At 53.2% G+C, this 15,348-nt stretch overlaps 1 protein-coding gene across 5 annotated transcripts in view; it reads right to left on the minus strand.

Moving 5' to 3' along the window:
* Col27a1 (collagen type XXVII alpha 1 chain) overlaps positions 1 to 15,348 on the minus strand; it is a 119,067-nt gene that overhangs the window by 74,390 nt on the left and 29,329 nt on the right. For all 5 annotated transcript variants that reach the window (XM_038334008.1, XM_038334006.1, XM_038334007.1 and 2 more), the window contains 6 exons: positions 13,949 to 14,002; positions 5,784 to 5,828; positions 5,145 to 5,198; positions 4,777 to 4,821; positions 2,476 to 2,529; positions 1,440 to 1,484 (listed from right to left, as the gene is read on the minus strand). In XM_038334008.1, the coding sequence (XP_038189936.1) occupies positions 1,440 to 1,484; positions 2,476 to 2,529; positions 4,777 to 4,821; positions 5,145 to 5,198; positions 5,784 to 5,828; positions 13,949 to 14,002 (297 nt within the window). The remainder of the gene's footprint in view (positions 1 to 1,439; positions 1,485 to 2,475; positions 2,530 to 4,776; positions 4,822 to 5,144; positions 5,199 to 5,783; positions 5,829 to 13,948; positions 14,003 to 15,348) is intronic.

Below are 15,348 nucleotides of genomic sequence, written 5' to 3' on the forward strand. Positions count from 1 at the left end.
CACATCTAGCCAGACCTGCAGTTTGTCTGTTTGGGCCTCAGTTTCCCCATGTGGGAATATATACTCCCTGCTTCCCTATTCAATGTCTGGAAAAAGCCGAGGGCAGGAAGCCCTGTCCTGAACCAGATAGTTGGGTGTCCTTGGACAAGCGCTCGGCATCTCTGGGTCACACAGCAAGAGACTGAGCCAATCTGGGCCATCTGGGCCAGTGTTGGGGCTGCCTTCCTAACGCTATGCGGGCCTGGCCCTAGAAGGCAGGTCCTGTGGGGTTAGTGCACTGATGGCAGATCCAGAGAGAGAGCTAGACAAAAGGACTCACTGCAGCCTCTTTGCAGCCTCTTCCTAGAATCAGCGAGAGATTCCGGCTGGGAGAGGGCTTGCCATCTGCTGTTCATACGACTGAAGCAGCCGGGCCAGACGCTCTGCCAGCTGTCAGCTGCCAACAGTTTATATCTGGACCTTCTTCCAGAATTACACACTCCCTTTCTAGCACGAGGGGTGAGGCAGGGGTGAGAGACACGGATTCCTCAGCAGAAAGGACTGGGTGGAGAGAGGAGGGACCGTACGCAAAGCACCCTGTGCTATCAAGCGTCCTAGGCTCATATCCTGACTTTGCTACCTATTTACTGTGTGACCCTAGCCAAGTAACTTGCATTCTCTGGTCAATGGCAAGCCTGACCAGATAACCAGGGTCCTGAGGCTGGACAACACCCTGCTGGGTGTCAGCAGAGAGCTAAGCCATCCATGGGGCAAAGGTGGGAGAATGTCTCAGTGAGTCACGAGCCTCCCAGCAGAGGGATGCTGCAGGTGTCTCTCTGTTTCCCACAGCTTCACTTCCCCCTTCTGGAACCAATGGCTCCCCGGCAGAGGACACCTGCTTTTATAATATTGGTACCATGCAGTGCTCCCAGGAGTCAAGTGTTCAGTGACTGCGAAGCCTTGGGATGACAGCTTCTCTAGGCCTTGCCATTCTCTTTATGCCCCACCAACGGCCGAACAGCGACAGAGCCGGTGGATTTGGGGGCAGGGTCAACACTGAGTCATCCTGGGCCCACTCCTGTTATGGCCTACCACACTCTACAGTCGTGTAAACTTGTATACGCATGTATGAAGATTGATGGAGTGGGGGACCCGACACTGTGGAGATGGCATGATGTCTGGGTATTTAATTCGTCTAGTCCCTGCTGGCCACTGACAAAAGCCCCAGACACCCACAAGCCACCGAAGCACACAGGGATAGAGAAACCACCTGCAGCAGCAGGAACCCCAGGCAGCATCTCAGGCCAGCAGCTATACCTGGGTACCCCGCCCCACACCACAGCCGAGAAACAGAGCAGAGAGGCAGACAGCGCCAGGTCTCAGGGACCACCCGTGCAGCACAGTCAGTGGGAGGTGGGGCTACCCGTAGAGTCTGCGTAATAGACACGGAAAATCTTTACCGGCCTACCCATCTCGCCCCTCTTGCCAGGAACACCAGGGAGGCCCTGTGGGGGAAAGAGGAGAAAGATCGTCATCAGGTTCCAGAGGGACCACCCCCACCATGCCCAGCAGAAGACCCAAGGAGATCGGAATGTTTGTACAGAGCAGTAGTGCCGGCTGCATGAGGTTCATTGACTCACGAGCACCTCTTGGGGAGTTCCTAAAGAAAGCTGCCAGCACTCTCAGCTTCAGCAGGTGCTCACTAAGTGTGCCTTCTTTTGCTTTCCTATAATGCTCTATATTTAGCTTAATGACGGGGTTACAACTGAGCTTCCAAGTAGAGGCTCAGAGGGGAAGGAGCTTGTACTAAAGAACGCCCCAAAGGCCCGTGGGCAGCTCTTTCCTGACTTGGACACTTCGTCTACATGACAGGGCATCTTGGGAAATCTTAAACCTACGCACCCTGGAGGCAGTCTGTATTCACCCCCAGGGCACAGGACAGAGAGAGCCAGGCATCCATGGTGTCCCCCATCCCTGCTTCCACCAAGTTGCCATGGTCCTGTCTGGGATGCCTGGTCTGGCATCTGACACCTGGCTTCTGTCCCCACCCTTCTCTCATACAAGCCTTGCATTATTTTACAAAGCAGCCAAGTGTCTGTGCCGGGGATGAGTGGCAGCTTGTGAAAAGGAGGGAGAGACATCTTGGGGCTCTGTGGGTGACCTCTGTCACAGCTACTCAGCCCTGTCACTGTGGCAGGGAACCCCTACAAATAGTGTAAGTTATAACCATGGCCATGGCCAATAAAACTTCACTACGACACAGCCAACTGGCCATCCCTGCAGAACTCATATTTAGAATACAGTGTCTGTTGCTGGTTAGAGACTCCTCTGTGGAGTCCCCTCTCTAGTCCCTGTCCCCCCAAGTACCTAGAACACTTGGCCTGGAGCCCCTCTACTTTGTGACTGCCCTACCCTGGCCTGGGGCCCCCATCAGGGGCTGCCCTTCTGCAGCAGCAGGACGGAAGGTGGTTATGAGGCACAGACAAAAGGACTTACCCGCTCTCCATCAGACCCCGGCAGGCCGAAGAGCCCCGGGAGACCAATGTAACCCTAGAAAAGAGCAGGTAGGGATTAGAGAGTCTGAGAGTGGGGTGCAGTTACCCCAGCCTCCCTGCTGCCTTCCCACAGCCCGATCCTCTGTGATTACGGCTCCAGGGTCCGCGATGACATAGACCTTGAGGCAAGTGTATATGCCCGTGGACTGCATGGTGCTGCGTCCACGATGTAGTCCAAAGGCACATACGCTCACACCAGGGAGGGCAGCATAGGATGACCTGTGGAAGGAAGCTTGTGCCCTGGTTAGATGCTGCAGGGCTGTGAGACCTGCTTGCCTTGGTGTTCCATATAGTGCTTCCTGAAAGGCTCTAAGGTCTGGACCAGGGGACTTGCACCCATCCTGGTTACCAAGTTCTGCCAGCCAGCATGGCCATCCCAGAGAGCTGACACTGTGCCAGGCACATGGGTGCTTCTGAGTTAACCCTGGCAAGGACCCCACAGACTAGAGGGGCTACCAATTTGTATTCAGCTAACTTGTGTTCAGCTCAAATGTCAGCCAGGCATGTCACCATTGTCCCTGGGCCAGATAGAACGTACCTGATTTCCAGCCTCTGAGCCCTCAAACAGGCATATCCTACCGGCATCACGGTGGCAGGACCATGACATGCATTGCCCACCGGAGTGCTCTCCTGTCTAGTACCCAGCATGCAGGCTCACTGCCCCAGCACCACCCAGTGCCCTGTAAACGGTGCTTCTCTTGCCTCCTTGTCATCTGGTAACGTAAGGGCCAGGATCTCCACAGGGCTTGCACCGCTCTGCAGTCTAGATGCCGTGCAGCAGTTTATGCAACTACAGCAAAAGCAAATGCTTGCCGAGCACAACTCCCTGCCAGATCCGACCGTTCTGCACACACTAAGCACCCAGACATCTCTGCACATGCTAAGCACCCAGACGTCTCTGCACACGCTAAGCACCCAGATGTCTCTGCACACGCTAAGCACCCAGATGTCTCTGCACACGCTAAGCACCCAGACATGTCCTCTCATCCTTAGAGTTCACACTTGAGAACCTCACAACCAAGTTACAAGAAGGGGGGACTACACACACACACACATACACACACACACACACACACACACACAAACCCCTTACAGAATATGTTAAGTTTATTATTTTATGTTAGTTGGGCTAAATCCATAGCTATCCTCAGACAAATGCAGCCCACGGGCTACAGATTGGACACATGATTCAGGAATGGCATCCTTGCCACACCTCTGGCAGGAGGTTTTGGTTAGAATTCTATACAGGTGAGAACATTTAGGCCTAGAGGGTAAGGGGACCTGCCTATGGTCACACAGTTGTAGTGTAGTGGATCTGGTCTCTGAGTTCAAGTCCCGTGATTCCTAAGCCCACACCCCTAACCAGAGTGTCACAGACACACACCGCTGAGGGAGACTGGTAGCAGCTCTCCTTGCCCACGTATCCACCCGTGTCCCCTCAGCAACCATCAGCAGTTGTCCTGACTCTTCTGTGGAGCACTCATGGCTTGTGTTCACAGTAAGTGAACATGAAAAGGCTAGTGACCATCAGGGGTCAGTGGTTGAGGGGGTCCCTGAGTCAGTCATGAAGACGCTAGCGCTGGTCTGGGCAGAGTAGAACTCAAGACCCGGAACCTTTCTCCAAGAGTCTAGACATTCCCTTGGAGGCCACTACTCATGGGAACCACAGGAGAGAGACCCAGAAGCCCAGACAAGAACTGCTCTTCTCTGCATGCCATGTAACACCTGAGGAACCTTGCCTTCTAAGCCCACCTCTGCTACCACTAGACTGCAGCAGAGATTAAGGCCAACAATGTGTCCATATTGGCCTTCTAACCCGCCATGGTCTAAATAGCATTGGCTCAGGAGAGGACTGGTCACAGGGGACTTGCCATGACAGACGGTCATATGATCCGCTTGCTGAGCTTCTTACGAGACAGCAGGTCCCACTTCAGGATGCCTAGGTCCTGCCTCAGCAGTGTCTTGGTATATATCATGAACAGAGCTACCTAGGCCTACCAGGAGCTGTGTCCTTTGTGTCTCCCCATTCAACACACCCAGAACCTTCTCTTCCTACTGATAGCTTCTAGGAGATCCCACATGGAGTTCCTCCTCCCTTTGCAGTTTAGGTAGATGGAGTTCAGGGGTTGCCATCCCCTGACCCAAGCTCCACTAGTAGCCCTGGCCTCCCATGAGCCCATTAGAGGGTCAAGTGATGTCCATTCACAGCCCACCAGTGTAGGACTAGCCAAAACCCACTTACCCGGCTGCCTTTAGGGCCAGGATCTCCTACAGGTCCAGGGAACCCCTGAAACAGAAATACAGGGGGCAAGGCCATATGGAGACGCCATCCCTGCTGCCAATGTCCCAGGGTCAGTTGCGTTTGGGGCCTCAGGTGTTCTTTGGAGCATTCATGGGATGGGTTGGACCAGGGATGTCTCAGAAGGAGACTGGACAGCAGGAGTCTCTGGAAGGCGTTCTCTAAGTCACAGTTCTCCTGCAGAACCTCCTAGCCTGCAGCATGGCTGCAGAGTCCAGTAGCCTTTTCCTTAGGGCCCAGCCCACAGCCTCCCTCTGCTTGGGGCACTATGGTAACCACCATGGTCACAACTTCCAGAGAATATACTGCACCTGCCTGCCAGGGTAACCTTTGGCCCCTGGGCTGCCCTCAGGTCCTGGCTGGCCCTGAAAAGGAACAAGAGGAATGTTAGGAAATGCAAGGCCCTGCACAGTGCTGTCAGGGTCCAGGTGTGGGGGAGGGTGCCTATAATGGGTGAGGAGAGAGGCAAGAATGTGAGGCCAAGGGGAAAGAACACAGGCAGGGGCTACTGGGGCCCCAAGCCCACCCCTCTAGAAACTGGTCAGACCAGCTCCAGGTTCAAAATAAGAAAGCACAGAAGAGGCCTGGCTGGCTTTCCCCTGGCAGGACTGCTGTTTGAGTTGGGCCAGGAGACCAGAATTCCTGCAAACCCCAAGGCGAATGGAAGGGATAATATCGCCTAACATCGCCTGGGACAGGCCAGCTATTCATGGCTCTAACCAGAGTCCAGGGGCTTCTGCCAGCCCTGGGCTGGGCTGAGCACTACAGACACAGGCTCTTCCAGGACAGTGTGGCTGACTGGGTGACGGGGAGGGGGGGGAGTATGCAGGGGAGTCCCACAGGCTTGTGCTGGGACTCCAGAGAATCTCAGTCAAAGGAGCAGGCTGGTACCAAGCAAGGACGAGAAGAGAGAACACCAAGCAGTGCTGGGCAGTGCACACCGGCCTCACCTGTTCTCCAGGGTGCCCTGCTGCTCCAGGATGGCCCTTGTGTCCCTGTGGAGTGGAGAATTGGCATCAGGCAATAGGCTTTGTGGTAGTGATAGGAAACACACTCCCCACATAGACACAGGTTGTGTGACGTTCAGAGACTCCTCTGGTGTTATCTTTTGTTAGAGCAGAGGATGGGGTTAGAGTGAGAGACTATGACCCAGTGGCCCACATCCCAACCTTGCCTTTGAAGTCCAGAGAGTTGGAAGCCCTTAGAAACAGACGCAAAGGGCCTCTCATATGAGGAACAGGGACAAGGTCAAACTGGCACACACAGTGACTGGTGCCATCAGGATGCACTCCAGCTCATGTACCGTGACCATGTTACCAGAGACACTGCCTGCTTCCTCACTGGAAGGCTACCCAGATGCCCGGCGGCAGCCTTGACTCTTCGTCCTCAACACTGAGACCACACTAAGCCGGGGCAGGCCCCTCATACCAGAGCTCTGCTAAGAGAGACTGTCCCTGACTTACTGTGCAACTTTGGGTAGGTGGTTGCCCTTCTGTGGACCTCAAGACGGAAGATCTGAAACTCTGAGACCCTTCCATTCTGTTACCTTAGAACTCCAAGTTCTAGGACCCCTGAGAGCCTGTGAAAAGGAACAACAGCAGCCTGCCACTCAACACAGGCTCTCAATGCCTCTACATGTGGAGATGCTCACAGACTTGCTCCCCCATGTTATTTCTCTCTCTTCTTTTTCCATTCTCCCCTTATTTCTTCCTTCCTTCCTTCCTTCCTTCCTTCCTTCCTTCCTTCCTTCATTCTTTCCTTCCCTCCTTCCTTAGTTCCTTTCTTTTTTTAAGAGAAAGTCTCATGAAGCTAAGTGGCCTCCAACTTGCCATGTAGCCAAGGATGACATTGAATTTCTGATTCTCCTACCTTCACTCGCCAAGAACTGGGCTTACAGGCCTGCACCACCACAGCTGGCGTATCAAACCCAGGGCTCTAGCATCTGGGCAAGCACTCGTCTGCAGTCCCAGCCCCTGAATGCACACGTTCTCCACACACAGAAATATGTGTCACCGTCCTGCATCCTAAAGATGCATAGGAGGTGGCAGTCTTCATCATAAATGCAGAATCTATCTTAGGTGGGGGGGCTTGGGACCCCCAGCATTTTTTCTGAGTCATCTCATGCCAAGAGGGTCTGCCACCATGGGGTGCATCTTTCTCTATATCAAGGTCTGCCATGGGGAAGATTCCTCCGTGGGGTAGGAGTAGGCAAGTACCAAACCACAGGGAGCAGCTGGACAGAAGGATCCAAGTACTTCTTACAGTCTGTTCTGGATTCCAGAGATGCTCACCTTTGGGCTGGCTATGTGGCCAGAGCCAATGACCCTACCTCTCTGAGCCTTGATTTCCTCAGACATTATACAATGGGGAGGAAGAGCCAGTGCCCGGGTGGCATGATCTGTGTGAGAAGCACCAAACACGGTGCCTGGCACTTAATTCAGCAGCTTCAGAAACACCAGCTACTGCTTTATTTCTTACTCATTCATTCCCTCATTCAACAGATACTGATGAAGTGTGCATGGGCCTGCAGGGTTTTCCACATGGGGAGAGAGTCAGGCAACATCCTTTGCCTTGGGAGTTTACATTCCTAGAAAGGAACTAAAAACAAAGTAAGTAAAAAGATAACTGTGGGTGGCCCAACGCAGAGGTGGGTGTAGAGCAGAGGGTGTCTGTTTCACAAGATGAATATGTTCCTGGGAAGAGCTGCTCGGCAACCCCAGCGTGCTCAACTCCACTGCCCATGCACTAGCGTCTGGCTGAAATGGCAAATTTGATGACATGTGTTTTTGAAAAGGATCCATAAGCAGGTAAAGTTAGGGGACGGAGGATGGCATGACTGGGGAGAGGTGGTGCCTGCAGGGACCGTCGAGGGACGGTGACGGGAGGAGAGGTAGACAGGGGAAGCGCCTGGAGCAGAGTGCCAAGGCGCTCGAGGCAGAAATGCTCTAAGTGGCTTGGAGAAGCACATGAGGGCCAATGGGACCAGAAAACAAACAGGGGGAGAGGGCAGAGAAGCAAGTGGAGGTCAGAGTAGGTGAGGGGGCTGTCATAGGAAGCCCTGGGGACACAGGGACATGGTATGGCATGATATGAGGATGAAGAAGCTGAGCCCACTTTTTCCCAAAGAAGCACCAAGGTGATCCATGTGCTCTGGGTTGTGTGACTGAGTAGGGCGGTCACCTCTCTGAACTCACTCTGCCAAACTCTGCTTGCCAGAAGATTTCCACAAACAAGCCGCAGACACACAAGGCCAGGGGCAACAACGCGGGCAGGGTGCAGCAGGAGCCCCAAGTGTCTCTAATACTCTATTGAAAGCCGATTCACAAGCAATTGCTCTCCCCAAAAGACAAGGGGTGTGTTCAGTTAAATCCAAGGTGAGGTATAAGCAAACTTGTGTATAGGAAAGAGCTGGAAGGAATGAATGACAGAATCCACCAGGCCTAACCCTGTGCTTGCTCACTGCCAGCACCTTGGGCACACCTGCTCACTAACACCTCAAACACTTCTGGGATGTAGGAATTGCCAAATACACTCATCGGTGAGGAAACTGAGGCTCAGGGGTGGAAGGGACTTTCCTGAGGCCTCACAGCTGTCTTGGAACAGCACATGAATCGTGGCCCAAATCCCTCAGACCTTAACTACCAATCACTGAGCCTGGACCAGCCCAGAAGAAATAGAAAGGTTCCCTTAAAGAAGCATCTTCCTGAGACAAAGCCATTGGGTCATAACAACGTCCTTAGGACTAAGGTCAGGTGCTGGAGTACCTGCATCAGACAGGACCAAAGTCATTCTGACCACCTCCTGCTTCCCCGAACCGGCAAGGAAACTGAGGTTCCAGGAGATGGGCTTGCAGGAAGCTATGGCCTAAGCTGGACTGTCCTCCAAGACTGTAATGGGCTGAGCCATCCTGATAAGTGAACCCCAGAGGGCCTTGGATGCAACTGGGAGCTCATGCTTCTCAGACAAACACAGCCGAGGTGAGAGGTGGGGTGCAGAGGGGGCTCCCTGGCAGTGCTTTTGGCAGTGTTTACCAAACAGTTTTAAATGACAGGGCTGAGGACATGAGTCTCTAAACCATTATCTTCTCCCAGCCCTGGCAATTACAGGGCCAGCCCATCCCACAAGGTAGCCCCAGGGCAGTGATTTCCCACGTTGGGGTGAGAGGTGCCAGGTGAGAGGGAGGCAGAGGTGCTTCAGAGGAGCTGCTGGTTGCCTGGCAGGCGAGCCTCCACAGGCCCCCTGTTTATAATACAGCACGCTCTCTATTTTGGTTTGGGAGCCAGATTAATCACTGCTTACAGTGCACAAGAAGGAACCAGACATCACCTCACCCTGCCACAGACAGCTAGGTGCTATTTGGACTTTAGGCAAGTAGGGAGGGGATCCTGTCCTTGCCTGGGGGTCTGGACATCAGTGTGTGTCCAGACCAGGGCTGCTCCTCAGGGTCCACTTCAATAGGAAAGTGGAACCCACTCTCCATTCTTGCTCAGTACAAAGGTTGCCCACAGAACTCACCTGCCACTCCCACAGCAGCAAGCAGAAAAGAGGGTCAAAGAGGAAGAAACTGCATGAGGCTAAGCCTCTCTGGGCCTCAGTTTCCCAAACTGATCTCTCAACATGCCCTCTGGGCTCTGATGTTAGAGGACTCTGAAATCAGTGGGTCACCTAGAGCGTCAAACAGACCGCAGGGCATCCAGTCCCGCTTGGTGGTAAGTTGGGGAAGGGAAGGCAGGAAGGTCTACTTCTCAGGTAGCTCATTCACTCGTGTAGTCATTCATTCATTCATTCATTCATTCATTCATTCAACAAACATCTGCTGAACCTGAGCCATGCCCAAAGCCCAGGGTGCAGGCAGTAGCAGACATAGCACTAAACAAAAACAACGTGATCACTATATTCTAGAAGTGGGTAGGGAAACCAAGGGCAAGTGAAGAAGGATGTAGTAAAGAATCGAGTGCCCGAGGTGGAGCTCAGCTTGGGGAGATTGCACAGCGCCCTGACTGGGGCAGTGGGGCAGAGGTGGGGGCAGAGAAATGGGTGAGAATGGACATGGGGCTGGGTGTCACCCTCAGAAGTACGGCTGGTGCTCAGAAAGGCAGGGGCCATCACCTCTGCCTTCCACTGTCTTTCTCAGGACAGTGCCAGCTGGACAGCACAGCCGGGCCAGTGACCCACAGAGGAGCCTGGGGAGGTGGGGTGGAAAGAGCAGTGATTTTCAGTATTCCAGCTTCACTGCCTGGCAGTGTGATCAATGGATGATGTCAGCCAGAGGAATGGGAGAGGGGAGGGGTGGGGCCAGGCAGATGTAGGTGCCCAGTGCATGCGGAGCCTCTGGAGGACGACTGTCACACAGGACTGAACTCAGAGCACTGCTCCAGCTGGAGAAATATGCTGAGGGTCAGTGAATCATCCAATAGCCAGAAAGTGGGGAAACCCAAGCTGGCTCAGAAGATGAGCCAGAGTCTGAGAAAGGGTGGGAACTGTTGGGGGTGCTGGGGAGAGATTCACAGAAGAGGGTCTTCAAGAAGAGAAACATAGCATTAATGATGGATACGGAAAGGTCAGGCCAGGGCACAGCAGAAAGTAACACAGGGAGGCAGGAAGCGGGGGACACTGGGGATGAAGTAAGGGACGATGCCACTGACCACTCTGCCTCCCTGGGGGCTGGGACTGCCCTGGCTCTGCAGGACTGAGGAGCATTCCCAGCTCCCACACGTGCAGCTACAACTTCTCTACCTTTTTAAGGGTAAGCATGGCCATGTCTTTGCTATCCTAGTACTCGACACACAGAAAGATCACTGCAAGTCTGAGGCCAGCCTGGGCCCAGAGTGCCGGTGACCCTTCCTGTCCCAGAGGGCAGTTACCTCCTGCAGTGGAGCATGGTCCACAGCAACAAAAAAAGCACCAGGTTAACTCAGGACCCACGTGGCGGAAGAGTAGCACCCCTGGTGAGCTGTGAACTGGTTAGAGGATTAATGATGCCAAATGGACAAGATTTCTTCAGCCGCTTCTCTTTCACCACCAACACTGTCATTCATTCATTCATTCGTTCATTAGTTCATTCATTCATTCGGCCAGTATGAATGGTGCCTGTCGTGTGCCAGTTCTGGTGAGTGCTGGGACCACAACGTCCCATTAACTTCCTAACCACCCCTGGACAGCAGAAGTTCAGCATGTAGAGGTGGCTAACCCCTGTTTACAACCCCATGGGACAGAACTGCGACTCCATCACATTCCATTCCAATGAATAAAGAAGCCTCTTCTGAAAGTGAACTCAGCAAGTCATCTCTTGGTTGAGAAACTGTCCCAGTCAGCTTTGTGGTAAGAAAGGGGCCAGAGGGTCAGAGACCCAGGCTCAGACCCCACCCTCCACTCTGAGACACAAAGGTTTCTCCCTAAGCTGGGAAACTCTGGGTCTTGGCTGCATGGGAACCCACTGGCCTTTCAGAGGTTCTCTTGTCTGGGTCTAATGCCTAACCTAGAATCCCACAGCAGCCTGACACTCAGCAGGGTTGAAGGCTACCACTGAAGAACATACCGTGAAGCCCTGACAACCTCCACCTGACACTCAACACCAGGGTCAACTCAGGGTTTAGAGCTGACTAACAGGAAAGGTGAGGGAATAAATATGATCTAGCCAGGCCTCAGTCTTCTTAGTTATGAAATGGGCATGGGTTTGCTTCACTCTGAGAGACAGCAGCATGTGTGTATGTGTGTGTGTGTGTTCAAGTGTATGGACACATGTCCACATATGTACCCATACCTATGTGTGTATGTATGTATGTGTGCATGTGTGTATGTGTGCATGCATGTTAGAACAGAGATCAACCTTAGGTACTGTTCCTAAAGAAATGTCCCAGTTTATTTTCAGAGACACGGTCTTCCTATGCAGTCCTGGCTGATCTGGAACTCTCCATGTAGATCAAGCGGGCATCTACCTGCCTCTGCTTCTTGGGTACTGGAATTACAGACGTGTGCCACTGCACCGGCTTGTGTTTAGGGACAGGGCATCTAAGAGGGACCTGGAACTTTCTGGTCACTAGACAGTGAGGTGTTGGGCCCTTGTGCGCTCCATCTCCTCAGCATTGGGGTCACAAGCTCATGCAAATACATGTGGTGTTTTACATGGTGCTTGGAACTGAACTCAGATCTTCAGGCTTAGGTGGCAAGCGTCTTACTTACTGAGGTAGCCCTAGTCATACCTTCTGTTTCCCACTGGCACTCTCCCCACCAGAATGCTCTCCTGCCCACGTTCTCCACAGCCCTACTTAGCCTCCATCATGCCTTAGATTGTGACCATTTTCCTGTTTTCTGCCCTTCAATGAAGGGAACTCTGTAAGGCAGGTTCTGTGTTCAGACAGCACAAGCCCAGCGCATAGCAGGTGTTCAATGCAGTCTCACTTTGTGAATGCCGCAGACAGGTGACCCCACTTCTGCTCACCTGTGCTCCTTCTCCTTGGGGTTCCCACAGAGAAGAGCAATAGGACGAAGCAGCTGCTACAGTCACCAGAGATGGGGACTGTTTGTAGGGATGAGCCCAGAACAGGACAGCAAGCCACTCATTCTCTTCCCTGACACCAGCACTGTGAGGGGTCCCTGTCTCAGGGCCTGAGCTGTCTGTGCTCCACACAGTACATGGGGGATACAGTCTGCCTGTCCTAGGCCAAGGCTCTGTGACAAACGCTCCTGTGGGTGTGGCTGGGCTAAGACCAGAAAAGTGCATGGCCAACCAATGGAGGAGCGCACTTCACTCGGAAGATACCCAGCCCTGCACGGGGCACAGGGCTGTGTGTCCTTGTCCATCTGCTGAGCTCAGGAAGCCCCGGAATCCTAGGCAGGCGGTTTTCTTCGCCCCTTCTGCTGCCTTTCTACTCCTTCAAAGTGAGGCCTGCATGGGTCGCCATACGAGCCAGATTGAAGGGGACTTTTCTAGCTCCTCCACCAGAAAGTGCCAGAACACAGGTGCCTGCAGAACAGCAGACATGCCATGCCAGGTTGACTGCTGAAGTTTAAGGTACGGCCTGCCCTGCCACAGAGGGTAGGAGAGGAGGAGTGATTGATAGCTGTGACCTTCCAAGTTTCCTTAGAGTAGGGGGCAGCCTGGAGCCAGGAGACATGCTGACTGTCCCAGATGACTGGTCTAGGGAGCAGGCAGCTGGGGCAACATCTAAGAAGCAGAGTAGAAGTAAGCCCTGGGCTCTATGTCTGCTGGACAGCCCTTCAGCAGTGAGGCTTCCTACAAGCTCTGGCCTACATTGTCTTTCCTGCATGTCTGGGACACCTGTTGCACATAAGTTCCATGTTATGCCAGGAGGAAGAACCAGAGTTATAAACCCAATGTGCATTCCCTGCTAGTAAACACAACTAAGATGGGCCAAGGGTCCCTGAGCAGGTAACCATGCTGGCCCAAAGTCTGAGCTCTCCAGAAAGGCTTCAAGAGGAGGACGATTCCTCTCGAAGAATAGGGGATGCCAGCTGAGGGCAGGGAGGAAGGAGTTCAAGGCATCTTGAAAACCGATCCTGGAAAACAGCCTCACCAATAACAACCAAGAGTAAACCTAGAGTGGCTGAAGAGGCGGCAGGTTTGGGTTAGCATAACAACCACGTGAGACACGCCAAGAATGTGTGTCTGCAGAGCGCATCCCTTTGTCTGCAGCCCACAAGTGAGGGGTGTCTCAGACTCAGAGGTTAAGAGTGGGACCCAGACCCCTCCCCTGAGTTACACAGTCATCCCCAGGCAGTGAAGGCCTGACAAAGAAATCACTGTCCTCTGCACAAGAGGAGAAACACAGGTCCAAAGCTACTCAGCCAGTGGGACCTTTCAGACAGGGCATTAGTCGCTTCAAGCATCCTTGAGGGTTGCTGTTCTGGGAGGTACAGTGAGCCAAACACACTTCCAGTCACACTGCACTAACCACGGGAGACCCAAATCCCACCAATGGGCTCGAAACCCCAGCATCCTCAGGACTCAGAAGCCTCTCCTTTCCTGCCAACATGCTTATGACCAGGAGTGCAGCTGCAACCAGGAGGCATAGGTGGCCCATGGTGCTCCTGCTTGAAGGCCACGCTTGCTGGCAAGACCACAGCTGAGGCCAAGCACAGTTCCGAGGCCTACCTTCTGTCCCAAAGGTCCTGGATTTCCGGAGAGCCCAGGCAAGCCCATGTTGCCCTGTAAGACAACAGAGTTAGGTGAGGAGCTGGACAGTGTGATCTCCAACTCCAAACGGTACAACCACTCATAGAGGTTCACTGAGGCCTAAAGTTCAGAGAAGACGTGGTGGTCACTAAACAAGGTAGGAGCAGGAGGCTGGGTGGGGTCACCAGCCCCCAACTCCCTGAACTCACTGGCTCCATCTGTGGCTTTTAGGGCTTAAGCAGAAGACATCATTTGGAGAATGGGTTCTGATGGTAAAAACATGGTTAAAGCCACACTGTATTCCACACTGACTAGTTCTCTTTATCTCCTGAACCACCTTGCCATCACTGGGGATGGTGGTCACCCAGCAGGAGGTGTTTCTGCCAGGCAGGACCAGAGCAAAGACCTATAGGCCACTCTGCCACTAGTGGCCCATGTGGAGTTTTGACTTTCTCGTTTTCAGACTAGGTCTGTCTGCCCTGATGAAGGCCATGAGAGTGGAAGGAGTAGACGTGGACACTGTCCTGGGACTGGGTCACTTGGCACAGGTCTACTGAGTGGTAACACTGGGCAGTGGGGTACAAAGTATTGAGCTTCCTGTAACAAGAAAGAAACAAAGGGGCATTCTCCACCTCATGTGTGTGTATGTGTGTGAATGTGTATGTGTGTGTGTATGTGTGTGTATGTGCATGTGTGTGTGCATGTGCGTGCGTGAGTGCGTGTGTGTGTGTGTGTGTGTGTGTGTGTGTGTGTGTACCTAGCAGCTGGTTAGAGATGCAGAGATACAAGCTCTAATCCTCAGGCCCAGCCGGAAGCCAGACAGCCCTGAGCCCTTTCCCGCAGACTCTAGAGTATTCTATGCGAGGCCTGTATTAGCATGCTAGAGCTTGGGTTCTCTATTCCTACCTGACTGCCAGGGCCCTTGCTCAGCCTGAAGTTGGATGCTTTGGGGATGGAGAAGGTCCTTTGACCTACGTGTTTTCTCTTCTGCAAGCAACCTATTTAGCTTCATAGCTCCAGGGAACTAGAAAGTCTGTGTACCTGGCCCTTCCACTGCCCACCCCCTGGAAGCACCAGGTCTCTCTAGTGAACACTTGCAAGGGCTTTGAAGGTCAGGAGGAAGTTTCCAGGTCGCTGAATGCCAGGAAACTTTGGTATGGCAACATCCCTTAGCAAGCTTCCCAGAATGCTATGGGGCACTGGGTGAAAGGGCATTCACCAAGAGGTGTCCACACACCAAATCTTTTTCTTTTGATTCACCAGCTGCAGCCCAGAAAGATGTTTTGGGGAATGGTCACAGTCTCAGTGTTGGGAGAGACCAAGACCTTTAAGGAAAACACCAAATGACTTCTGCTTTTCAGGAGTCTCTCCTGGAGGGC

The sequence above is a fragment of the Arvicola amphibius genome, chromosome 6 (genome assembly GCF_903992535.2).
Source record: "Arvicola amphibius chromosome 6, mArvAmp1.2, whole genome shotgun sequence".
NCBI lineage: Eukaryota > Metazoa > Chordata > Mammalia > Rodentia > Cricetidae > Arvicola > Arvicola amphibius.